General features: G+C 37.9%; 1 protein-coding gene across 2 annotated transcripts in view; it reads left to right on the forward strand.

Moving 5' to 3' along the window:
* The window catches only part of MYPN (myopalladin), a 41,621-nt gene that overhangs the window by 11,235 nt on the left and 3,519 nt on the right, over nucleotides 1-26,867 (forward strand). The window contains exons 3-17 of one of the 2 annotated variants that reach the window (XM_072340419.1): nucleotides 580-631; nucleotides 2,282-2,429; nucleotides 3,823-3,894; nucleotides 4,100-4,241; nucleotides 5,143-5,166; nucleotides 7,225-7,341; nucleotides 8,096-8,465; nucleotides 10,496-11,080; nucleotides 12,530-12,677; nucleotides 20,856-21,077; nucleotides 21,565-21,714; nucleotides 22,924-23,003; nucleotides 23,802-23,931; nucleotides 25,375-25,582; nucleotides 26,157-26,322. In XM_072340419.1, the coding sequence (XP_072196520.1) occupies nucleotides 580-631; nucleotides 2,282-2,429; nucleotides 3,823-3,894; nucleotides 4,100-4,241; nucleotides 5,143-5,166; nucleotides 7,225-7,341; nucleotides 8,096-8,465; nucleotides 10,496-11,080; nucleotides 12,530-12,677; nucleotides 20,856-21,077; nucleotides 21,565-21,714; nucleotides 22,924-23,003; nucleotides 23,802-23,931; nucleotides 25,375-25,582; nucleotides 26,157-26,322 (2,614 nt within the window). The remainder of the gene's footprint in view (nucleotides 1-579; nucleotides 632-2,281; nucleotides 2,430-3,822; nucleotides 3,895-4,099; nucleotides 4,242-5,142; nucleotides 5,167-7,224; nucleotides 7,342-8,095; nucleotides 8,466-10,495; nucleotides 11,081-12,529; nucleotides 12,678-20,855; nucleotides 21,078-21,564; nucleotides 21,715-22,923; nucleotides 23,004-23,801; nucleotides 23,932-25,374; nucleotides 25,583-26,156; nucleotides 26,323-26,867) is intronic. The other variant, XM_072340421.1, reaches the window with a different exon arrangement.

Genomic DNA, 26,867 nt, shown 5'->3' on the forward strand with positions numbered 1-26,867 from the left:
TGGAGGTGCTCATTAGCAGAAGCCACAGAGAAAATGACAATTCCAAAGACAGTGAAGGCTAAATTTAAAGTGTAAAATGTCTCCAGAAGATGACTGATAGTAAACCATGCTGATTTCTTCTCTAAAGCTACATTACAAGGCACCAGTGTACGAACAACAGCTATGATCCCAGGTGTCCTTTATCTCCCCTCCTTCTAACAGGTGCTTGAGAAAAGAAGCTCCAATTGCCATTGTGGACCAAATAAAGGACTAATCATAGCAGTGGCTTTTTAAATAGAACCTGAGGAATACTCAGGTATGCATCCACACACAGATGCTGCCTTGCCTATTTCAATTGATCCTTATTCTAAATCTGTCTTATGTCAACAGCAGTTCTGCATCTTGCACAGTATGTAAAACAGCATGGTTCACTTTCACTGCAACATGATCTTGTATTTGGGCATACCTTCATGATAAGTACTGATACAGCATTCTTTAAATGCTCTAGAGGAATTCTTAATACTGCTTTGTATAATCTTGGAGAACTTTATCTAAGTACCACACCACTAAATGCTTTTTCTTTATTATGTCTTTTCATAGGAGCCTCTTCTTCTGACTCTGAAGGTGAAACTATCAAAGACGAAATGGATCAGTAAGTTTAAAATTAGTTACATTTCTTCATTTATTTTTTTTACAGCAAAAAAACCCACAAGTGTAGATATGCCCATTTGAGTCTTGCAACTTCTAGGCTTTTCCTTGGGCACTGTTTGGTGTCAGATGTAATCTAAAATCAGGGAAACTGCTTTATTTTTCCTAAACAAAATCCCTTCCCTGTGTATTTAGAATCTGATCCAGTGCCATTAGTTTTTCAAACAAAGTTTTTCTGTTAACTGGAAATGGAATCAGAAAGGTCAAAAGCCAAAATAGTCACTAATTTCAACACCTGTCTATACACTAATTCAATATGAAATGCAACCAGTGCTTTATAAAAAGCAAACTTCAATTGGATACACTTATACACTCTGTTTTTTTCCCTGTAATTTGTCAAGAATAAACTGTTTTCTTTACATCACAAATACAAAATGTTGCAGTGTGACTGAATTACTTCAGTCTGACTTAAAGCAAATCTTGCCCTAGGTGATTTTTACCTCGAAGTTATAAAGTATACCAAATTGGATGGATTTATGCACTGTGATAAGTTTAAAGATTTCATACAAAACTTAAGATCAAGAAGAATATCTCACAGGGTCAAGTGCTAACTTTTTCTGCTGTTCTAGCTCAGAACTTTCCAAGTGTCTCAGGAAAAGCAGTTTTTCCTCAGTTAACCCATTAGTGATTAATGCAGTACTGATCCTGATCCTAATTCTGATCATTTTCCTGATTACTTGACAGCATCTCGAGTCTGCTAACATCATTAAATTTTGAAGCAATGTATCGCATTCTTTGTTCCTCAGGGAAGAACGAGAGTGCTGTTCTGACACCGTAGCTGCAAGTCCTCAAACAGTAGAATTCTGAAAGATCAGGCATAGGTATAATCAAGGTGTCTTTATTTTTTCCTTAGTTTCCAGCTCTTCTCACATGTATTTGAATACCTACAATATCTCAGACTATCTCCTGGGATTTAAAGACTGGCTTTCCTGGAGGGACTTGTGATGCATTCCAGACTAGCTGGCACATGTCTCACAAAGAGGGGTTTTTTATTAATATAGCTCCAATTTCTCTGCATCATTTTGCTTCCCGGGAAAAATAAAAGGTCAAAATTTTTACTTCTATATAGGAACAAACAGAAGAAGTGAATAGTTGTCAACCTGTACAGTGACCCTGAATAATACGTTGGTCAGAAAACACACTTCTCTCCTGTTTGTTTGTTTTTTTGTTTGTTTTTGTTTGTTTTGTTTTTAAACTTTTCATCAGGAAATTACTGAAACTGTATCTAAGTGGACCACAGTATTTCCATTACTATATGAGCCCAGATCTGCATGCAAGCTCAGTGCATATTGCAAGAGAAACTGCCATTGTGCTTTCATGCTATTCAGAGCTGATAATAGCAGTTTTCAAGCGACAGTTGGGTTAACCCAGGGCATTTTATTACGCTTGGAGTATCTGAGCAAGATGAGTGATTTAAGTGTCAAGATACGCAGGCTGATTCTTACAAAATGAAGTTTACCTGGTTGTACATACCAGAACTCAACCTTAGAAGAAATGTTGGGGTTGACATATAGCTGGTACAGATATAACCAAAGGAAATACATGCAGCTCTAGCTTCCAGCTAAAGAATTTCTTTCTGGTTAATATTGCACAGCAACCTAAAGCCAGCTGACACCTCCTTGAAAGCAGCAGCTCCTGCTACCAAAGCTGCAACCAAGCCTCAAGAAACTTCCAAGGCACCATCAACTGTGGTTCAGCCTGTGTCTGTACCTGTCCAGTCTGTATCTACGCCAGTTAAACAGGTAGGGGAGACAATAAGTTTTGTTTCAAGAATCAAAAGCAAACTCAAAGTGGTGTTAATCCACAGCCTGAGACTCAGAATCCCAGCATTTTCTAGTTTTTGCTTTGCTGTTGTACTTTAGCTTCAAACCTTACAGCCATATAGTAATCGCATATGCAGACGAGATATCCAGGCTACCAGCTAACCTTTACCACCTGGCAAATGGAAGGGAACCTTTCATGCCTGGGTACAGGCATCTCTGCAGAAGTGAGCAGAAGGAGCAGCTGCTGCCTGCTCAGCCAGCGGCAGAAGCCTGTGCGCACTCCAGCAGGTCAGAAACTGCGTGCCATGAAGGGCACTTGGAAGCGTAAGTCAGCTCACTGGCATCTTCACATTGCAGACTGACTCAATCACATTCAATACCAGCAACCTATAACTTTTTCCTCTCACTCTCCTACAGCAGTTTCTCATTAATGTTAGCATGGAGTTCTGGACCTTTTCGTTCCAAGCTATCAGAATAACCATAACTGATTTCTTCCTTAATAGGAAAGAACGGTGATATTTATTTAAAAATGAAACTTATTTGGAAGTTGTTGAAAAGTTAATGAGAAATTCCCTCTGCACTGCCTTTGCAATGTATGCAGCCTAGGAATAGGTGGCAACCAGTAAAAAGAGATGGAATAGATGAAGCAGCATGGTTTTACTTTTGACTACAAAGAAAACAGAACTAAACCTTCGTAGTGCATTTTGACAGAGGTAACCTAAGTAAAAAACTATCATCTCTATAAGCTTACTACCACATTCAAGCTTCCTGGCCTGTAAGACACCATGCATAAAATTTGACTGTGTTCCCTTAAGATGCTGAATCCCTAATTCTGGTGTTCTAAGGCAACTCCTATTTCAATTAAGAAGAGCAATTCTACTAATCAAGTTATATAACTAAGTTTTCCAATAGTCAACAATGGAGAAACACTTATGCACTGCACTGTATATTTTGCTCTGGACTTCATTCACCAAAATCTCTTCTGTATCATTCCATGAGCATAAAGCACATTTTATACTCCTCAGTGACCATACAATATCTACCTTGCAATCTGACAATCACTCAAGTATCCTCTTCCTTTCAGAACCTATATTTTCTGTGAATAATTCTCTCATCTAGGATGTTATAATAGCAATGCTTTTTCAAACTGATGTATTTTTCACTATTCAGCCCCAGAAATTATTTAAACTACAATAAATTTTTTTACAGGAAGCCCTCTTCATTTAAAATTCAAGGGAAGGGTGGGAGGTGCCCAAGCCTTTCAATTTTCAAACTATTTAATTAGATTGCAAAGGATGCGTCACATCTTTTCTACATATGGAAAAATATCCTCTTTTTACCTGAACATTGTGTGATTTTTTGTAATCTACAGGCTGAAAGCCCCACTAACTATTTACAAGGATTGGACGGAAGACCTATAGTTGCTGCTCCTGTATTTACAAAGGTAACTTGTTTCATGACGTATTTCATTAAGAGATAAATTAATTGTATAGAGAGAAAGCTTTCCAGCTGCAAAAGGAAATACAGGAATTATACGTTTCTTAAGGCATTCAAGCACTCAATTAACTTTACAAAACCTTACTGAAATCAGTATTACTTCTAGTCCAATAAAACATCTACTGACTGTGTGTATGCATTTTCTTTGTTAGATGCTACAGGATATTTCAGCTTCTGAGGGGCAGCTTGTAGTTTTTGAATGTCGGGTGAAAGGAGCACCATCCCCAAAGGTTGAATGGTACAGAGAAGGAACGCTGATAGAAGATTCTCCAGATTTTCGGATATTACAGAAAAGTAGGTTTCTTACAAGCAAGCAACAAAACTGCTAATGCAGTAACACTGGGTTTCTTATTACAATGTTAAGAGCCATATAAGCCATGCTTACAGCAGTAAATCTGCGTCCCAGAAGCCACAACTGTGGATGAATTGAACAGCTCACTGACAGGTAGTATTTGTCTCAGGTTCCCTAAACTATTGCATTGTTTTGCCTTCTGCTTTTATCTCCTTTATACTTCAGTGTTCTTTTCTAACTCAGCCTTAATTCTGCTGTTTCTTTCTTTTTTCTGCACTGTTTATGTAGAGTTCTATTGCCTATGAAGTGCCTCATCTTTTACTTAAGTGCCACTACACTACTGCTTGCAGACAGGGGATTGCTTACTTCTCCAGAAAAGCAATGTGATGTACACATTAGCATTCTCACACGAACATGTTTGCACATAATACATGATAGGTTGTAAACATATACTTCTATTTCCCTTTTCTAATACAGCTGAAATGTCTCTGGTTTTCACATACATCACTAGAATGCTGAAATTGCTAAAACTCAGTAGAAAATCTTTAAACATCACACTAAATCAAACTTAAATAAAAGGCTGTCCTATCATAACTTGATTTCATGTGGGTAATAGCTTCAGAACACACACTGAAGTAAAACTAAGATGCAAAAAATCTCCTTCTAGCGGAATTTATTTTCTGTTCGTAGGTGTTCGAAAGTGTTCATAAGGTTCCATGGATTTGACACACCATTGAGTACAAGGCTTAACAGTCTCTGCCACCCCCTAAACAGAACATTGCTCCAAAAGGAATACTGTATTATACTGAGAAGATCAGGCTGTATAGTTAGTGTTCAAGAAAAAGAATAGATTGGCCAAAGTAAATATATTTGATGTACTAATTCTGTTTCTCTTCCCTTTAGAACCACGATCTATGGCTGAACCAGGTGAGTATCACCAAAAAGCTCACACTTTATTATACCACTACAGTGATTTAACCTCACAGAAAATTATTTAATCTATATAATTTAATTAAAACAGTTTCTTAATGTACTCACAGCCTACAGCTACTAGTGAGATATATTTAACTATAGAATGTTTTATAAACATACAACTTGAATTAATTACACCACTTTTGAAGAAAATAATGTTTCCATTCTGGTTTGACCCAGTTTTCTGTCTTAGGACCTAACCATTACATGTTTACATGCCGAGGATTACCAACATTAATGTATGAGGGTCCCCCACATCTGAGGTTCAGAAGTACACCAAATGATGTAGGACTGAGCTATTTTTATCTACTTCACCAGTTGGGGATATTGCATCAGATGTTTAGCCATGTCAGCCATTCCCTTTTCTCCCTACCACTGTAATACGAGAGTCTCACATCAGGTGTTCCACCCCTGATATCAGCAAATCCTAAAAAAGTGACTGGATTTGCTCACTTTAAGCATCAGAGCAGAACAGACGACTCTGCTTCATTTGAGCAAAGGAGTCTTATAGATTTTAGTTACTTATCTATAAAATAGTCACCTTCTCTGTTATGTTTTTCACTATTAAAAATAAAGTAGCCCCCTCTTGAGACCAAAAAAAAAATTACCAACCATGGAATACAGACTTGGGTAACTTCCCCTTGCCATATTAGAAGACTTTCTTACCCCCAGAAATGTCTTGAAATAGACTCTTGTGAAATGCAATGCAATGTCTGTACCTCTTAGATTTAGGAACGAATAAATTGAGCTTCTACCAGAACCTACCAATGCCATTCCTTTACCGTCCAGTGGCATCACTGCTGAGTAATGTGAAGCAGTTTTTAGTGGGTAACCAGTTGGGTGCAGTTGTCACTGACTCATCACCTGCTGCTCATTCAGAAGGAATCTGGATTTCCATGCATGCAGTGGTTGGCAAATCCAAGTACTATATACTAGATACTATAATGCCTTAAACTAGTTCTTATAATCCTGCTACTATAATGAACTATTATTCCTCTATAGTTGTTAGCAGATAACCTCATCTCTGCTACTAAATTCTCCTTAGGGATAACATGAAAATCACATTTAAGTGTGGTACAGTCCTCTACAGAAATACTCATAAAATATTAATCCTGTGAAGCTTAAGGAACATTTCTTGCAAAATTGTAACAAAGTAGTCACTGACTAAAGACAAAATGCCATCAGCCCATGTTTTGGCACCCTTTAGATGCTACCCTCCCTCCTCTTCCCAGCTACCCAAAGAAAAGATGTAAAAATGAAAGAATCAGGTCTTGAAAGAGGCCTCTGGAGATCATCTAGTTCATTTATATCATCATGCTAAATCACCAGTATTTAGCAGCTGGTACTGCTGCCCAGATGTCAGATACTGCTCAGGCAGTAATTCCCTATTGAGTATTCAGGGTGTAATTTGATTTTTGCAACAAAATTTTGCACTCACATTTTTCATGCCCACAAGAGATTTCTTCACAGAGAAGAGGAAAAGCAACTTTCTCAAAGCACAATTAGCACAATCGCCTCTACCTGCAAAAAAAAAAGTACTTCACTAGTACTTCTGAAAAACACTGGCCATAAAACATGTCTCTCCTTTCTTCATCTCAGAGCAACTCCACTTGATTTTTCCCAGTTAATCTTTCATTTTGCAATACATTTAAGTGACTTGTAAACAGAGTGCGTGATATTTCTCCAAATTCAGTTCTAAGTTCTTCTCAGAGAAGAAGAAAGTCCACTTCACATGATTAGGAGGACATTCTCCAATGTTTTCCAAACACTGCTGCCACCTGTTCTCCACTTTTGTTGGGCATGCTGGAGCACAGAGTGTACCAGTTGCTGCAGACAATGCTGATAACAGCTGCTGCACACAAGGGCTGCCAAAACTGATAATAAAGATTTAAAAAAAAATTAAACTGAACAAGGTGGAAAACCTTAATACAATGTCCCCTGTGGTAGTCAAAGCTTTGTGTTTGTTCAGTGTATGCCCACTACAAGTAATAATACTGCTCCGATGTTTTGCAGAGGAAATTTGTACTCTGGTTATTGCTGAAGTATTTTCAGAAGATTCTGGCAGTTTCACCTGTACTGCAAGCAATAAGTATGGCACGGTATCTAGTATAGCTCAGCTAACTGTCAAAGGTAAGAATTGCTTTAGTCCTTTGCTTGCTATTACAGTATCACAGTATCGTGTGAGTTGGCTATTAAATACAAGCAGGGCATGCTGTTGCACTGTGTGGTCCAAGGAGCACATCCTTGTCAGAAATACATAACATTACGTCTTTTTTTCCAGAGTCTTTCCCCAGTTAGAAATGTGAGGAAATAGGATTGTTAGGGAATGAATTCCCCACAACCCTTCCCACAACAGGGCTCTTGCTAACTTTAAGATCTGTGCAACAGCCTAATTGGCTGTTTCAAATGCCCTTTAGCACTGAGCCAAAGGAGGAAATTTCCAAACAGATTCTATTATACTGCCAACAGGATTCATGCTGTCAAGGCACTAAGCAGATAAGTAAGCAAAGAACCAGTACAAAAAGAAACAACACAGCACACTTGACTCTAATTCAACTCAAGGCCTGTGAAAGTAAACTTCGCAACTAATGAGTTAGAGAATTCTGTTGAAAATAAAGTTTATATTTTATCATACCCTGGTGGAAATCACAGGGACAAACACTACTGGATCTTCCAAACAAGGGCTCTGGCAGCTCCTCCTGCCTCTCCTCCCTTTCTAGTATTTCTTTGTTAAGGGAGTTCATTGTTAAAGGAATAAGGTCAAATTACTCCTTCCATCAGCTGGCAAAGACATTGGAATGACTTTTTCCAATTGTAAATTCTCTAATTTCATTTCACCATAATTTATTGTATTTATCTTCAAGTTTGATGTCTGTTATTCCAGCATCTGAAGACAGTAATAATGCTGCTGCCCTGCACACAATGAGCTCAATCAACTCAGTTGCTGCTGAAAATCAGTCACCTCCACATAATCCTTCCCAGCGTGTAGGAAATGAAAACCCCAAACCTAAACTTGAAGGTGTTCTTGTGAACCACAATGAACCCAGATCGAGTTCCAAGATAGGCCTCCGCGTGCACTTCAAGCTGCCTGAGGATGATAAAGGAAGTGAATCGCCACCAGAAGATGGACTTGGTTCTACAAACAAAACCAGACCCAGCTATTTTCATGACAAGATAAATGGACAGCCAGCAAAAATACCAGAGCCAACATCACCATCCAAGGAGCCCCCTCCAGTACTAGCTAAACCAAAGCTGTAAGTAAAAGGTATTCTAAGCCTCAGCAGCATCACTGATGTTATTTAGTATTTGCATTATTATATGTCTATTCACAGACTAAGAGATTGCTGCACTAAGGCAAAAGACTCAAACATGGAACAAGCAATATCACACAATGCTAGTCTAATTAACTGTACTCTCAGAAAACATGCTCTAAAGAGGTGGACATTTCTGTACATCCCTCTTGAGAAAAGCATTCCCCTAGTTTAAAGAAAACACTCAGCCCTTTATGGTTTATTTAATTCTACACTGTTTTTATCTGCAAACAACAGATAACAACATTGCTTCTGCGCAGGCAAGATAGAAGCAGGCTTTTCAGATACATCTCACTCAATTCTAGGTATGCAGTTTTGCCAAGAGAATTCATTTTCAGTCTTGCCCACAGTATGGGCAAGCAACTAGCTAGCAACCATAGTCCCCCAAAGGCCTGGCCTCATGACCATCTCTTACAAACGTAACTTCTACTTTAAAAAACAAACAAAACACACCACACAGATAAAATACTTAGTGTTTGGTACTGTGAAATCAACTGAACTAAAAAGCACCTGCGTGATTAGTGTACTGAGTCCAAGGGAAAGTTCTAAGCATTTGTGTAATTTTCTTACAGAAAAATCTCAGCAATTTAGACTGCAGTGTATTAGGAATCCTTTCAGCATTTTAAGAACCTCCAAAATCTAGCTTCACAAAGAACACACTTTTTAAACAGAGAGCAGCTTTAACCAAAGACTAGGGAAGGACTTTATAAAGTAATTCCCTGATGCTCTTAAGCAGGGATGTAATTCCACAGAATGAAACATTACAAGCGAGAAAATAACTTAAGACGTGGCAGAGGAAGAACCTGGAGCAGAGCTTTTTTTGTTATCATTATTACTGAAGCCTTACAGTCCTATTTACTTGCAGAGATACAGTGTGATTAAGAAGTGAGCAGAAGCAGTGTTTATGTTGACCACAACTTCCATTGCTGCTTCCATAAAACATGATTTCTTTCAGGAAAAACCCAGAAACTGCATAATGTGCTCCTTTGTTAGATGTATGTGAAAGAAACAAAAAGTCAGGATTGCACAACTTCTCTTTCTAGTTTTGGAAACTTGAAACTCCTAACTTAAACAGAATTTAACACTATTTTTTGCCTTGTTAATGATAGAAACAATAATTTCTTTAAATAAAAAATAAGTTTATTTAACTTCATGTACTTTAGCAGTGCCATTTAGTTTCTACATGTTTATTTTTCACCTTTTGACAGTATTTGTTCAATACTGGACAACACATTTCATGATCATTTTCTTCCAAGTTCTTTCTGACTTTGTTTGGATGTGGAAAGGCTAGAGTATTTTTCATATGCTGTATTTCCATATACATATTACATTGTCAAGTGGTTTATTTTGTTAAGTATTTTTTTCTTAATTGCAAAGTAAAAAAGCCTTGAATACAATAGACAGTAGATAGCATCTAAGAAATAACAACTGCATGAGTACTCTCGAATTGATCACTACTGCCTGTCATCAAATGTCAGTGTGGATTATCACAAAGCCTTATTAGCCAAAAAGCTGTTCTCAGAACTCACTTGAGCAAGAGGTGAATAACTGCATTCTGGCCTGCAAATTCTCATTCCAACAAACCCAGTCCTACTTTTTAAAACAGAAGCAAATCTATACTAAAGTAATACACAGCAGAACTGGACAATGCTAGCCCTTAAATATTTTCAGGTGAGGTCTTTAATTACATTTTACATGTTGAAGTGCAAGAACCATCTTCAGCCAAGAAATTTTCAAAGCACTTTGTTCCTTGCTAGGATAATGATCAAGGAGAAAGGAAGGTTTAGTAGCCAGCTTGTATAAGGCTCTTCTCATACAGTTGGAGAATGTAATTTAGCAACTTTTTCTAACTGTTTTTCTATCAAAGGACACAGGTCTTTTCTCTTGCAATTTACATACAGAAACACAGCCATTATGTTCAGGTTTCCACCCAGGGTCATGACTAATCCTGCTCATCTTTGTTTCGTATGCAGTGATCTCACCCAGTTAAAACAACTTCACAACCAGGTCTTGCTTGAGCAACAGCAAGTGCATCAGACATCTACAAGAGATTCGTCATTCAACACTACTTTACTGAGTTCTGCTACTTCACTCAATCAACAGTCCACCTCAACCACATACAAGCAAAGCAAAGCCTCTGTTTCGCAAGCATTCAGCTATACCCGACCTAAGCAGTTCCTACCATCACAGACCACACCACCTATCATTTCCTCATCTAGCTCCTCGGTGACAATATTCAGCAGTGTCTCTCAAGGAATTCAAAGAACAAATAGCAGGGAAAATGTCACAGGAAATCCTCCATCCATACAATCGAGGTCATCAGGAGGATTTACAGGCAAAAGTGAACAGTCTTCACCAAGCGCTAAAGAAACCACGGTCCCATTAACACTGTCTACATCCAGTGTAAAACAATTTCAGCCACAAAGCGTGACTCCTGCTCCTGTCTCCCCAACTGGCTGGATTCAGAATCCAGTAGCTTTCCTCAGCGCTGTTCTTCCTTCACTTCCTTCTCCACCATCAACGAATGCTATGGGGCTGCCCAGAAGCACACCAGCCACGTAAGTACTATTAACTGTATGTGCAGAAGCAGAGACATTAAGGGAAACTAAGATACTTCTGTCTGAAGGTTCATTGAGGAGTTTCCCGAAATGCAGGTCATTCATAAAATAGAAGAGTGAGTGACATATATTCTCCCAATTTCTTCTAAACTTCATATTCAGTTAAGAAGAGAGAAGTCTCAATAAAAATAAGCTTATTTATCTTATCTCTCAAGAGCAAGATAAATTCAAGCTATAGAGAGTTTTCAAGCGGATGCCTACAAGAGTACTGGGACTCAGTCAGAGATTAATAGGACTATTCTACTGGGGAAATAAATAAGATTTAATGAGCTTACAGGTTAAGTCACTCTAAGACCATTTGCCTACATCAGCTACAAAACCATTCTTACATGTTGTAAGCACTTTGTGTTAGCACTATTGTAATCACAACTTTTAAAAGGTACCTTGCAATGTGCGATTTCCTACACATGGTAGAACTAAAGAAATAATTTATGGAAAATTATTTTTCTGGTTGCAACACTTTCTGTATAGAATGCCTCTGAGAAAATCTCAGAAGAATTAATGGTTTGCACAAATATATTTGAACTGACAGCCAGCATGATTTCTTGACAAAATGGCTACCACCACCATAAAAGCAAATCAGGGTGCTGATGTGCTAGAAAGATTGTGGCCTTTACAGTTCCTTTTTCACTTGCAGAGTTAAAATTACTATCCTTTTTGCAGATACTGAATTCTTTGTTAGCATGATTAGCATCTGCAGATCTATACAGCTCCATTCTTATAACTCCAAACCCTGAACAAAGCAAGCAGCATTTCCCATTTTTGCCAACACTACACTTCAAGTTAGTGATAGACACTAGTAAAGCATGGTCTCCTACTTATCATGCTGATAATACATTTTTGGATCTGTAGTTACAACAGAAAAAGGGCCCCCATATACACAGCATTCACCACTTTCAGTGCCAGGAAATCCTGGTTTCAAACCATTGCTACATCCCCACTGCCACACTTGCTAATTGCTCAGCACAGGTAGGTAATCATAATGACCCTGTGACACGTGCCTGGAATCTTTCATGGCCCCGCCATTCTGGGAAGGCATACCCAATAAAGCTAGAAGCTTTTAACTATGCCCAACTCTGGTCTTTAGTCCTGCTATTATAACTTTGCAATGGCAATAATTCATTGCAACATCATCATTCCAGGACACATACAAACGGAACCCATAATTTTATTATAGTACTATAACGCTTACTCTCTTTAAAATGTATTTCATTCTTAATAGCATTAATCAGAATGAGAAACACCACAAAAATAGTATTAAAAAAAAATCCCAAATTGTGCTTTGGTTTATCTGTAAATAGGTTTTCCAGGCAACTGAAGCTTAATGTATTATATCAGACAGGCGAATATATGTGTATTAGTATGCATATAAGAATTTTCTTTTAATAGCTCAACCCAGGGAGTAACAAAGAAAAATCCAAAGCCTTTGCAGTTACCAACAGATGAATCTATTCGGGAAAATAAAGCTGCTCTTGTAAAGGACCTGGAAAGAAAACTACATCTCAGAGAAGATATTAATCAACAAAGTAGCCAGCAGGTAAGAAAATCAAATATTACTAAGGCATCTTCTTCTCGTGAACGAAGTATGTAATACAACTTGTGGCAGAAATGGTGTTTATGTAGTTAAGCTGCTATACTATTTTGCAAAGTAAGCTTTTGTGGCAAGTACTGTTTTGGAATAGCAAAGTGAAGCTTTAAAAGGGAAATATGAGGGGATGCAGCTCTAGAGGTTTTAGTTTGTGACACTGTAGCTCCATTACTCATAATCTCTATCAGAATGATATAAATGCAAAACCTTTCTTCTTGTAGAAGCTAATGCACAGTGGACTTCCTTTTTCCACTTTACAAGTTGCTTAAAGCTCAATGAAGTACTAATCAGTTCATTCGTAACTGGAATCAATAAATACACCAGTCTGGGCAGTATCTATAAAAATCACAAAAATTAAAACTGAAATATTACTATGAGGTTAAGATCATGGTAAATCAGGTTCATTCACCCCTGTAGGGTGTGCTAGGTATTTCCAGACACCCAGCATGGCCAGAGGTGATTACTGTTCGCACCTCAGCCGTGGAGCTCCCCTCTGGTACAAATCCCAAGTCATCCCACTAGCACAGACAGCACAGCAAGTAATGGTTTATCCTGATCTGTCATCAGTTAGGAAACTTATCACATTTATTAGCTCTTCTGGCAGGGAGCATCCAAATAAGCAAAAAGCCATGAAACATCTGGAATAAGTTATCCACTCTGAACAACTGCAGTGTAATACCTGTACTTGCTCTGGTAGTAAGAGAAATTATATGGGAAGCTACTGTGAAATATCAATCAGTCTTTCAAGTTAACTGCATGATAATCCCTCCAGAAACAGTAATCACCACTAGTGTCAAAGTTATCTGCTGACCCAAAAGTTATTTGTATACTTATTTACTATCCAAGTGGCAGCAAAAAAAACAACTTAATTCCAATAGCCCTTAAATGCTGAAAGTGTTAGTCTAATTTTTCTCCTCAGTGAAAGCAGTGATTAAAGAGACCAGTTGTATAGAATTGTTCAAAATTCCTATTACTTTGCCATTTATAAAACAACAATATGAGAAACATTTTATAGAGCTGGAATCACTCAGATTTTGTCCTGTTTTTACTTATTGTAGTTAAAACATTTTAAAGTGAGACGTTCTCATCCCATATTTGCACATTTCCATTAAATCTGTTGCAACAATGTGAGAAAAAGAAATGTATTTAAGAGAAAGTAAATAAAAGCACAACTCTTCTCTGTGTAAGAGATAAACAGCCAGTAAGAATCCTCAACTGTTGGCTTCCTTGCATTTTCTACATGCAATTTAATTGTATCCCTGTTATAGAGAGCATCCTATGGCATTATCCTTATTATAACCCCCAATTTCATTAGTAGCATTTGACCTCATTGACAGTATCTGCAGAACATGTAGAGGTCATCCAGAATAAAAATTCAGATGACCATCTCTGTCTTAAAGTACGGGTATTTTTTTGTATTACTGTATAAATTGCAGAAAAGAATGAGCGATTTACATCCTGATGCTCTATTTATTATCTATCATTGACTTCCATATGAAGTGTTTAGCTTACAAGTCTAGATTTTCCTATATGTCAGCATTATGCACTCAGCATGGTATCTAATAATCCAGATGTACTCCTTCTGTTTCATTCAATATATCATTCATCACCACCACCAAAGTAATCCAGAATCAGGATGTAGTTGGTAATTTTGCTGATGTTGCATAAAACAGAGCAGATTAGTCTCCAGATTCATACCGCTATGATAGTCAGGAAGAAATACAAGTATGAACTTGCCACAATTCTACCTGCAGTATTGATCAAGCACATGCAATAACAAGCTGTCATTTTTACTAGGAAAAAAACCAAACACCATACTTGCAACTTATGTGGATGGAAGCTGGTTATATTGCCAGGTGACATTTTGTATAATTGGGAGTGTTGGAAAAAAGAAAAAAAAAAAAAGGTGGTTCAGTTATTCTAATCATCTGAAATCAGATTTGCTCAGTTCTTTCAAACAGAAGATAAGCTAGATGAGTACCAGTTTTATCCAATTACAGCAAGAGGTTACGACAAATCCTAAGACACAGGAGACTTAACTCAGTTTCTTCCTCAATCTGAGGATAATCAAGTTTACAGCTTTTAACTCCCAGAAGGACAGCCTAACTCCCTGCCAGCAGGTATAGCATACTGTGTTATTCCAGGCTGTAGTCCAGACAATTCTTTACCAGCAGGATAGAAATCTAGAAATTCCACACAAAGAGGGACACAGAGAGAAAGAGAAGGACTCTCCTGCCTAGGAGATAAACACCTGGATTCTTCTTCTCACTCTAGTGGATATTTCAGTATTTATGCACAAAGAGAACAAGAACTTCCCTGTCCATTCATCTCTACCTCCATAATGCCTTAATAGAATGGAGCTTAGAGGTCCCCCTTGGAAACTGAGTTTGAAAGACATCCAAGTCTCATAAGCACAGTAAGCATCCAGGCCACTCTGCTGTTTGATGAGCAAGGAGCACAGCCACTATTACGTCCACTTCCCCAGTTCTGTCACTCTAGTCCACTGGGCCTTTCACCTTCCTTGCAAATAAAATATCTACACCACATTCAGTCAGAAGGTGCCATGTAGGAACACGAATAAGCATGGAAAGTATGGGGTAGACAGAATTTGAGAAGATTTTGGCAAGTTGAAAAAAAAAAATATAGAAATCTGTAATGAAAAGCAATTATTCTAAATGGCTGGTTGAAAACATTTACTCTTCACACAAATGGGACAAAAAGAGGAAATTTTGATTTGCAGAAAAATCCTAGAAATTAATGACATTATCTCCTTAAAAATTTGCTACACAAGTAATATAAAACTGAAAATGGAGGTAAAGGAAACTTCAAAATTCTGCACAGTGATGAAGTTAAAGTGCAAAAATAAAGATTCAAGATAAAATAAAAAATATATGTAAAATAAAAAAGATTATTCCTCTTTTAAACCTTTATTTCCCCCCAGTGTCCCCCCCCCCAAAAAAAAAAAAATATATGTATTCTTTACTTACTTCCATATATTCTTATGTTAATGAATACAACACAGTTAATTTGAGAGTAGAACATATGCAGAGTTTGTCCTAGAGCTTTTAGATCATTAAATATTATGGCCTTTAAAACCCTGTGCAGAACTCAGTTCATCACACAGACCACATAACCACTAACACTTCAACACAGAATCATTTCCTCATAGTTCCCATACTAATTCATCATCAGAAAGGTCCCAAGAATCACAAATCAGTCTTTTCCCATAATAGTTATACTTAATTCAAATATTCCAAAAAGCCTGCTCAAAAACATACTCAGTATATACTGAAGTCAGTGAATATAGGTAATTTTGGACTACAGGTGGGAATTAAGTCCCATGGAGTCCTCACTGAAGCTTGTTTGCTCTAAACTAGAAATGAAAACGGATTTAAGAATTCAAATAAATTACAAGATCCTGGTATTAATAGGCTCGAATTCCCAATAATTGTAGCAATGAGGGCTTAAACAATCACTTGCAGGTGGCTTCTCAAGACCTGGATCTAATCAACCAAGTATAGGTACTTTTGCTTGTGGTAAGGATCCTGGCTTGAGGAACTCATCACCAAGGGAAGGAATCCTGAGCTCCTCATGCTTTTAAGCTGATAAGGCTGTGGGAATTGGAGATATAAACTTCATTTGCCTTTTCTTCTGTTTTCATCTTGTTCAATCACTTTGAGTTGATCTGTATGTTGACAACTGTCTGTGTACCGCAGATGAATAGCTAGACTCTTATAGTGTTCATATTTACACATGGTTGCTATGACATCTGTGCCATCTGAGAGAGCCAAAATAATTCATTTGCAAGTAATAAATTGCTTTAGCGATAATGATAAATGATTAGCTGTATTTTTATCCTGACTGCCAGGGCAGTGGTGTAGAAGACAAAGAGGGAACCAAAACTAAAAAGGAGTCTTCAGTCAGATTTTTAAAGCCACCTTGTTACAGCTTAGAAACAGACACTAAGATGCAACATATGCCAGTTTTCTTAGACAAATTGTTAACTGGATTTAGAATAACTTTGCCAAAAAGCCAGTCCAGTAGAAGCTACAACACAAGGATTAAACTGGGGTACTTGTATGGAGTTGTCAATGAGTGGTAGTCAGAATAAAGCTTTTATGCAGCAAATCAAAATCATCATTCAAGTTTCTCTAACCATTACATCAGCAGGAATTTCCATGACTACTTAAGTATTACAATTTTTTACATTCCAGAGAAGTTGCCAAAATGTAGCTGCCCTCTTCATTTTTGACCCAAAAGCAGAGCTGGAACCTTTGTACTCATCCCCTTGGTCTCCTCAGTATGCTGAACTCCAGCCCAGTCTTAACAATAACCAAATTGATTTGTTCTTTGTTCTTGTTCATTTGACAGAATACTTGTGTGAACCGCATCAACAAACACAAACACTTTGCTCTACTACACTTATGTAACCATATTCAGAAATAGTTTTATGGCTTATGTGATGAAAACAGTTCTTCAGAAAGCCATACTAACAGCCATTTTCTGTCCTTGATAATCTTAGAAGGAAATCAACAAAGCAAAAAAAACCCAAAAATTATATTCCCTTTGTGATTATGTATTTCTCCTTATTTCAGGCATTTCTGTCCTTTAAAAGAAGTTTCATGTAACTTTGACCTACATAACATTGCTGTTAACACCAGTGTAATTTATTTATGCGTGAGCATACAAACTTATTTACAGGCAATATCAGCACACTTCAGTCTTAGCATTTTAAACATAAATACAACACACTGTGAGAACCTTAATATCAATATTTTTTTAGTTTAAAATACACTTCCTTGACTATAACTCCTTAAAACAAGCAGTCCAAACACATGCAGTCAGCTCATACAGTTTCTGGCTTAAGAGGCAGGTTCATCAGCATGGCAAGAAGATCACTCTTGTGGCTTCCATAGACAATAAAGCAGGAGCCAGTTATAAGAGCCCAGTGTTGATGGAGATGGCCTGTTCCAGTACCTCATCATATCAAGTAAATAATTTCTTCATGTCTAATGCTCATCATCCTCACTCATTTTATTCTAATCTGATCTCAGAGTTGCCTTCCAAGTGTATAAAGTCATTGTGATACTGTGATAATTTCTGAGGTAACAAATTTGTGGGTTACCTCACCTCAGCCCTGTTGACCTTGAAAATTACTTAACAGTACCAAAGTTCTAGACACAACTAGTGAGGAACATATCAAAAATGCTGTATTTAACTTTATAATTATCTTATTGTATCAGCAATATCCAGAAATAGTAACACAATTTTTAAAGACTCTTTACATAAAAAGAATTAACACATTTAAACGGGTAAACTACCACATCTGCTATATTTTATCATGTGACAGATCACTAGTTGAAGGGAGAGAAAGAGATTACATCTAGCTTCATTAGTCCTTAATTAGCATACACATTTCCAAAGGCTACACAGCACATGAATGCACTGAGAATAATTTCATTCTTAAAATTATGCATGGAGTCAATAGGTCCTATTGGCTGACCCAGGCAAAGAAATCCTTCCTCATTAGAAATTTTTTTTGCCACAGATTTTGCTCTCTGCTCTTAAGGCATGAGCAACGTGAAGGAATGCATTAAAAAGTTCTCAAAGGAGTGGAAGGGGAAAATATACCTCCAAATATATTTTTCAGTATGCTGGCCACCACAGAATTTACATGTGAGTTACTTAGTTTATGGACACTAGAATCAAAATATGACTGCAGTACCTTCTGGTGACAGCCATTTCGTAAAACATAGTAGGCACTCCCAGATTCTTACTCAGTTCTCCCTGTCTGAAAACATGCAGACCTTTTCTTGGGCTAAAAGGCCGATCACTTAACTTTCCCCTTAGAACACTGTAACTGGCTCTTGCCATCTTAAAGGGAAGAATTATAGTATTGGTTGATCAGAAATCAGAGCATCTCTGATTTTTGCAGTCTTCACTGAAATTCAAATTTGATCTACTGAAGTGGTTTGTTGAGAAATGCTGTGTGAAACAAAACGGAATAATAATTAAAAAAGCTCAACAATTTGAAACTTCATAAGTGTTTGCTGACCACCAGCAGCTGACCTGCCCACAGAGCAAACACAGCCTACCAAGAAAGTGGATGGTACCACCTAGTGGCCAACTTCCACTCTGTGGTGAACGTCTCACACTGTTAGAAAGGTCTGCAAGCTCAAAAATTCCTATTTGCCGAAGCTGTACTTGCTGTGGTATATTTGAAGAGGTTATTTGGATAAGGAAGATTTTTACTTATTTATTTTTGCAATAAGGACGGCGAGGCTCTGGGAAAGGTTGCCCAGAGAGGTAGTGAATCCTTGCAGACACCCAAGGTCAGGCTGAATGGGGCTCTGAGCTCCTGATGGTGTCGCTGTTCATTGCAGGGGAGTTGGACTGGGTGGCCTTTAAGCGCATCTTCTACCTGAGACAATTCTATGGCTCTGTGCTTATGAAAGAGCAGACTCAAAAACAAAACAGAAAATTCAAAGTATCCTCCTACCTTGAGCTGTCTGGCCTTTTCCTAACATAGCCAATGCTTACCAGAGCAGACCTTACAGCAACACTCTACCTCCCCCCCCACCACCAAAATGATTTTATATGAAGAAAGTGTTAAACGTCTACCTGTACAGTATCAAAGACAGACATTTGTCACCTCAAGTCCTTGAACCCAGCTCCTCAGAGGTCCCCTGTAACCTCTCAGCCTTTGGCCACAATTGTCTCCAAAAGCTCCTCAAGATCTCAGAAGACATTTTTAGCTAGCATTTTGGGATGCCACTCCATCTTTACTCCTTGGGAGCTATCAGTCAGAAGCACAGTGGAATGGCTAAATGATCAAGGATGCAAGTGTGATGATTTGGAATCTCTCAAATTTTATTAGCCAGCAGCAAGACTTTGGACAAGATGAATTTTCTTAATATTTCTCATCATTAAATGGAATAGATGTAAGGATAGACTTTGTCTTTACTTGATTTAGAATTTTAGAAACTAAAATTCTATTAAAAAAATAGAAATTACACTTTCGGAATTCCTCAGATATTTCTCTTCCAAGCCACAAATAGTATCCTCCATACAACTAAGCAACAAAACCTTATGATATCAGCAATATCTGACACATTAAAGTGAGATTCCAAGGATCCATGCCTGCCATGGGAATAGAATCAAACAGAAGTCTGCTCTCAGAGACGTCAGCTGTCAGACCAATACATTCTTCAACAGAAGCAGGAACACAAGTGCTGCACTTATAAACTGCACAAAAGCAGGCCTAAAAATGTGCATTATTACTATATATGACAGTAGCTTCCCCGTAAGTTGTTTCTTTATGACTTAAAATATTCTTGCAGCTGTCTGTATTAGTGTAGCTAGGAAGCATCTGCTCCCACATAAGTCCATTGATGTGTTTTGCCTCACAATGCCCAGGATAAATATAGGTAGGGTATTAAAAACTGAACCTGGTAGTTCATGTGAAGATTAATGTCATAGCAACACATTTAATCGAATGTTTCTTGGTCTTGACATGAGACCTTCTCATGCAGAACAGTGCTGATAAGGATGAGAGATGTCTAGTTGACATCAAGGGATTATGGAAGGTGCTCATAATTATAAAAAACTATCTGGAAGTGGTCATTCAAACAGAATGACCTATCTATTCAGTGCTCTAAGGGTTTATGTGCTTACGTCTTCTTTCTCAGCTACAGCAGTTAGAAACCTGGTCAGGTTATATCCTGAAGGTAAAGTACTCTGAAACATTTAACTTTTTTTGCCAGCTTTCTCTTTCAATAGGTATACTACTCCTTATTTAGTTCTCAATTGAATTATTTAGTAGTATCCATCTAAATAAGTAGCAGGTGACTAATCTTTGACTTCTTTAAAAATTCTGTGTTCCAAAGTTCTCTTTGGGGTCAATGCTGTAAAACTATGTAGACTTTCCTTGGGAATTTTGAGAACTGATTTGATTTCTTTTATTTATTTTTTTTCTTTACTGCCTTTGAAAATACTTATTTCATTAGTTAAATTTCTCAAACTTCAGATCCATGTCTGCAGACTAAATTCATCAGTCCAAAAGTGACTGAAAAATATCACATAACATAACTCATCTTGGTCAGATGCTATGCCTCTCTTACTCTGTAGGAATACAGGATTTCAAGCTTTGAGCAGAGGCTGATGAATGAAATAGAATTTCGCCTTGAACGTACCCCTGTGGATGAATCAGATGATGAAATTCAACATGAGGAAATCCCTACAGGCAAATACATAGCACCCATCTTTGACAAGAGACTCAAACATTTCCGGGTCATGGAAGGATCTCCAGTCACATTTACTTGCAAAATTGTTGGGATTCCTGTTCCCAAGGTAAGTCATTCTCAATGTTAGCAGCAAAGGAATAAAAATCAACTACCTGCTGTTTCCTGCACATCTCTGGATAGCTGCATTCAGAAGAACGTATTTCTGTGTAGAGAGCTCTAATACAAACTATTTCCCCCAAACTGCTGAAGTAGCAATACCCACTTCTGAGCCAGGATGCACTGTATGGACTGCATCACAACCACTTGGCTTCAGGAAAATGTCATAAACAAAAAAATATAACTTCTCAGAAAGATGGGAGCTGATCTGAGGTAACCAAAAGAAACTGACGATCCCATCTGTATAAAGGAGCCATTCAGCTTTCTCAGTTCAGCCTGGAATCATTCTATTTCACATTGTCACCCATCTAAGTTTTTTAAGATTCTAAAATTTGTACAAGTAACTGGCAAGATCCCGTCATGCTTTTAACCTACGTTACTACAGTCACTATTTGACTTCAGAGCAAGTTTAAGCCACTGTTTTTTCCCCCCATCAGATATACTGGTTCAAGGACGGCAAGCAGATTTCAAAGAAAAACACACATTTCAAGATGAGCAGAGAAGAAGATGGAACATGTTCTTTACATATTGAAGCTTCTACTAACGACGATGATGGCAACTATACTATTATGGCTGCAAACCCACAAGTAAGGCATTTTATTTTCCTTCATTAAAAACACTTGCTTTTTCTAATATATATGTTACAAACATGGATCAGGCCATCTAGTCTGAGTTTCAGTCGTGATCATATCAAAATTCAGATTCTTCATATTCTTCAATCACTAAGGATATTTTCTCATGTTAGTAACTCCTGTCCTACTTCTGACACCCTCCCCTTGCCATTGCAGTCAGATATCTTTGGAGATATGGTCACGTGGCAGACACGATGTTTCAGGCAGAAAAAGCAGAGCAAAGAAAAACAAATAGGTACTTCAGCTCTGAAATCATTACTAAGCAATTACCCTTTACCTAGGCTGCAAAGATACAGATCTGAAAACAGTCTTGTGCTCTGACTCTGTGCTTTCACTCTTTGCTAGTTCAGCTTGTTATTTAGTAGTACAGACAACTAAATCAGACAACTTCCAGTTGAAGTTTTCCCCTCAGTTCTGAATTATACTTCCACCCAGCTATTCCTCAGCTTCCATGTAGCTGCACGGACGAAAATTATGCTAGTACAAAGTCAATAGCATGCAGTACCTACAGAGATAGAGCAGCAGGAATGAAGGAGGAGGGACTGATGCTACTTAAGCTGGTGTAATGCTATAATGCAACGGAAAGGACAGCACTGAGAGCACAGTAGTCCCAAGCTACAGCAAGTAAGTATATGCTCAAATGCAGCAGCTGTAGGTACAGAAATAAAGGAAAGAAGCTGCTTATGCTTGGAAGGCCTCAGGTACATAGGGATCTCCATCAAGATACCCTCACCTCCACTACCAACCCTTAAATGAGGTCTAGAAAGGGGTGGATCCAGGCTCCATCTCTTCTGGTCACTACAGTGCATAGCATGCACCTCAGCTCCCCTGGGTTGGCCCTGCCTTCCCACCAGGTGCTCAATCACTGGTTCAAGCCATGACTTAGCATTTCCACTACAGCTGGTTTACATAGAGTTGTTACTAAATGTATTGCCACAGCCTTGAAGAGTTGGAGGAACACATCACTCTAAGCAGACAAAGAAGCCCCTGCCTCATCTGCAGTCCACCACACACTGATAGCACTTGCAGTTAAAAAGCAATTATACTTAATTCACTTACATAACGCAAATGAATTCTTATGCACTGTAAATGTTAAATATTTATACTTTACAAAAGAATGAGCTATTAACAAGCTATTAATTCTTTTTCCATTGCAATTCGCAGGGTAGAGTAAGTTGTTCAGGCCACTTGATGGTTCAGAGTATCCCCGTTCGGGGCCGAGTATCAACACTTCAACCTCACAGGTAAAAGTATTCAAAATAAGCGGCAGCTGTATCTCAGCACATCCTATTTCAGTTCTAAACAAACAACAACAACAAAAAGGTGGAAATAATGGCAGCATTTCCCTCCCAGTATCTTGGTTCTAGAATACAACATTTTTGAAGATGTACAGTGACAATAACATAAAGATGGTAGCAAATAGCCAAAAGGCTATTTACAGGAAAAACTCACCCATATGGAAGCCTTTGGTCTGCTAGGAAACACTGAGGCAATCTCCACCAAGGAGCAATCTCCAAGAGATACTGCCTTAGTGGTGGTCAGCCCTTAAATGAGGTCTAGAAGAGGTGGAGTCAAGCTCCACCCCTTCTGAAAGCACAGCTAAATTACTCTCACCTGTGCTCCCACAGCTGACCTGACACTTGCCTCTGCTGATTAATCAGAGGTTCAGGCTGTGATTACCAATTTCCCATACACTAGGTCACCTTCAAATGCTTAAATAAATTATTATTTCACTTATTGCACTGGAGTTAGAGGATAGGGTTGGATTAGTAAAATGAAATTCAGCCAAAAAAGGGCAAAAAGAAAAAAGGGCAGCTTGGAAACCCAATGATACTGTATGATATCGTTCATTTGATAATCTCACTAAATAGAAAATATACAGTATTCAATCATAATGTAATTTTAAGTTACAATCCATGCGTTTCTTTCTGCCCTTTAATTTAGCTCAAGCTATTTTCATACTTTTCTACAATTTTCTTCTTTATTCAACACTAAGAAAGGATTTGGCTTCCAAACATATACATACAGTTTTTGTCTTGTAGAGCACGCTCCCGGGTTCCAGAAGGAGGAGACAAAGAAGCAGTTCAAGAACGCTTTTTCAGGCCATACTTTCTACAGGCACCAGGTGACATGGTGGCACATGAAGGGCGACTTTGCAGGCTGGACTGTAAGGTACTCTTTCCCCATTCTTTTTTTTTTTTATCCCTGCTTCTATATATGTACTGTTAGGTGTTTATATTGATAGCACAAATGCTTTCTTTTAAAGTTTTAATACTTCTGTGTTTAAAATTATTGCTTATTGTCATTCTCTCTGAACTGATTCAGGCCATTTCCTTTCAGCACATGCTATATGGTATGAAGAATGCAAAGAACACAATCCCAAAAAACAATGGTTCAGTTACGGGGTTGTTCAACCTGCTAGATTCGTTCACCATGTCCTTCTAACAGTCTAAACAGCAGAAGTTCAATTGGAAATGCTGGGTCTTTTGACTGTGTTTACAGATTCTTGAACTTAATCCATAATAGCATAAATTCACAAGAAAAGAGTATTCAGCACGTTGTGTTCTGTTGAAAATAGTGCTCCCATTGTATTACACTGAAGATTAATACTCCTGAAAAAGAGGGAACAAAGCCCAGTTCATTTTATGCTTCCCTAGCTTGAAACATCCCAATTTACATATTCAAATCCCCACATAATAGTGTTGTCACAAATTACAGTATGCATAATGAGCATCCAGTTATTCAACAGTATTAAGAAATTTGTCTGCTCCAGCAGAGATAGGTAGTTCCTCTGTATCCCAGTAGCACAAACAGAAAGGTGGTAGAGCTGACCCTGATCTCTTTGATTCTCCAAAATGTCTCTACTCTGAAGAGTAGAAGCTATGGAACAGATGTTAATGCTTCCCTGAAGATGAATAAGGTCAATTGCTACTTAATTTATAATGTGAAGTTTGCTAGGGAACATGCCAAAGAATTTGGCTATTCTTAGCTCTGCTATCCAGGCAGAGATTGTGAAGACTTAAAGCATGCCTGGTATTGCACAGACCTGGAAGAAAGCAGTCCTCATTCAGGCAGTTCCACTTCCTTCTTTCCCTAGTTTGTAGAATATTGTATGGAAAGGAATGTGTTGGACGTAAGTACTTTTATCTGTTGGAAAGATCTTGAAAAGCATAATTCAGACTTCTTTCTGAAATGCTTCATTTGTCTTGTTACAGAACATGCAGCTCAACAGCTACAAAGAACCTATATTCTTCACCAAAAAAATATGAAATGCAAAGACACTTGTATAAAATACATTTTAATGTCTGTTAAATCTAGTGGGTTAGATTTATAATCATCATCAACTACAACAAAAGAAGTAGCATATACTTAAGAGGGAACCTAATTATATAATCAAGTTTTGTCCTTTCTGACTAAGAAAAATACAGCCATTTCATCGTATATGTTTTTTCCTGGGTTTTATTTCTTTTTTGCATTTATCCTTTTTGGAACTAATCAGCAAAAAACAGAAGCTGACATTATTCAGATTGTATCTGAATTAAAGTTCATCCATTAACTTAATAAAATATGTTTGTCAGTTTGACATTTGCCTCTAGCTATTTCACTGTCTGTTAGGTGAGTGGATTACCAACACCGGACCTGACGTGGCTTCTGAATGGCAAACCTGTGTTACCAGATGGTACCCACAAGATGCTGGTCAGAGAGACTGGAGTTCACTCTTTGCTTATTGATCCTCTCTCACAAAATGATGCTGGAACTTACACTTGCCTTGCCACTAATAAAACAGGACAAAATTCATTTAGTCTGGAGCTGACTGTTGTAGGTAAGAATCACTGGAATAGTTATTCATGGTACTGCTGTTATTTTCAGATAATCCCCTACATAATCTTCTTACAGACAACTATAAAAAAAATAGTTAATGAACAGATAGTAGAGCTGTTGAACAGCAGTGTTACAGCTGCAGAAGACAAATGGACCTAGTAGGTGAGTTCCTATTACTAGCAGAGGGCTGTAAGAATTCTGAATCTTCATTACTTTACTTCTCTTGTCTTGGAAAAATGACATTCTTAGTTTTCTCTCCAGAAAATACCCAGAGTCTAAATTCACAAAATATGTAGAGGTCCTTCCTGCTAAGAATTTCCTGCTATGGCAGTAGGTTTAGATCCATGCCTACATACATGCATGTACCCTTTAACGAACAACAGCTCTGCATGTTACCTGTTTTATGTTCTCTTACAGAACCTACAGTCATGGCTTTTCACTTTCCTTCCACTATCCCATTAAAAAATTTGCAGCATATATCAGTACCACGGTTTTTGTTTGCATTCTTCTGCATTGTTCAGTGACAATCAAGGAATACAGTATCTATTGTTCACTACTTCTGTTTCTTTTTTCAGCAAAGGAAGTAAAAAAAGCTCCCATGTTTTTGGAGAAGCTTCAGAACTGTGGTGTTCCTGAAGGGTACCCCGTCAGATTAGAGTGCAGGGTTGTGGGAATGCCGCCTCCTGTATTTTACTGGAAGAAGGATAATGAAAGCATCCCATCAAACAGAGAGAGAATGAGGTACCGTAACATCATACTCATGATTGGAGTTTCTTGTAGCCAAATCAACTGTTTTTATCAAACAGCTTTTCACTGAAACAGGTGGTGCTCTTCTTAAAACTATGCCTTTCTCCCACATAAAGTTTTAAAATGGTGGCTTCACTGTGTGACATGAAGAGCTATGTCCTTGTTACAGAAAAAGGCAAGGAGCATAATGTGCCAATGCCTCAGAGGGTAGCGATAAGCCTTTCGGGCCACAGGCATGATAAATATCTAGTTACTGAATACATTATGGTATTTTTCATGGGTTTTAGCAGCTTCTTTGCTCTCTAAACTATTTTTCCCTAGTTAAGCTCTAAGTATAAATGAATTCAAACTCAGAACAGTTAGAATGTGGTCGTGAATGCTACACAGCATGGAATAACAGAGAGCTTAGCACATCAGATATGGAAGCTGATAACAAAGCTTGGTCACAAACACAGGCAACGACTTTGATCCTCTCTTAAAAAATGCAACAGTGACCAGGTTTAGTTCTTCCATTCAAATATATTGCTATTTTTTAACTT

Source organism: Excalfactoria chinensis, chromosome 6 (genome assembly GCF_039878825.1).
Source record: "Excalfactoria chinensis isolate bCotChi1 chromosome 6, bCotChi1.hap2, whole genome shotgun sequence".
NCBI lineage: Eukaryota > Metazoa > Chordata > Aves > Galliformes > Phasianidae > Excalfactoria > Excalfactoria chinensis.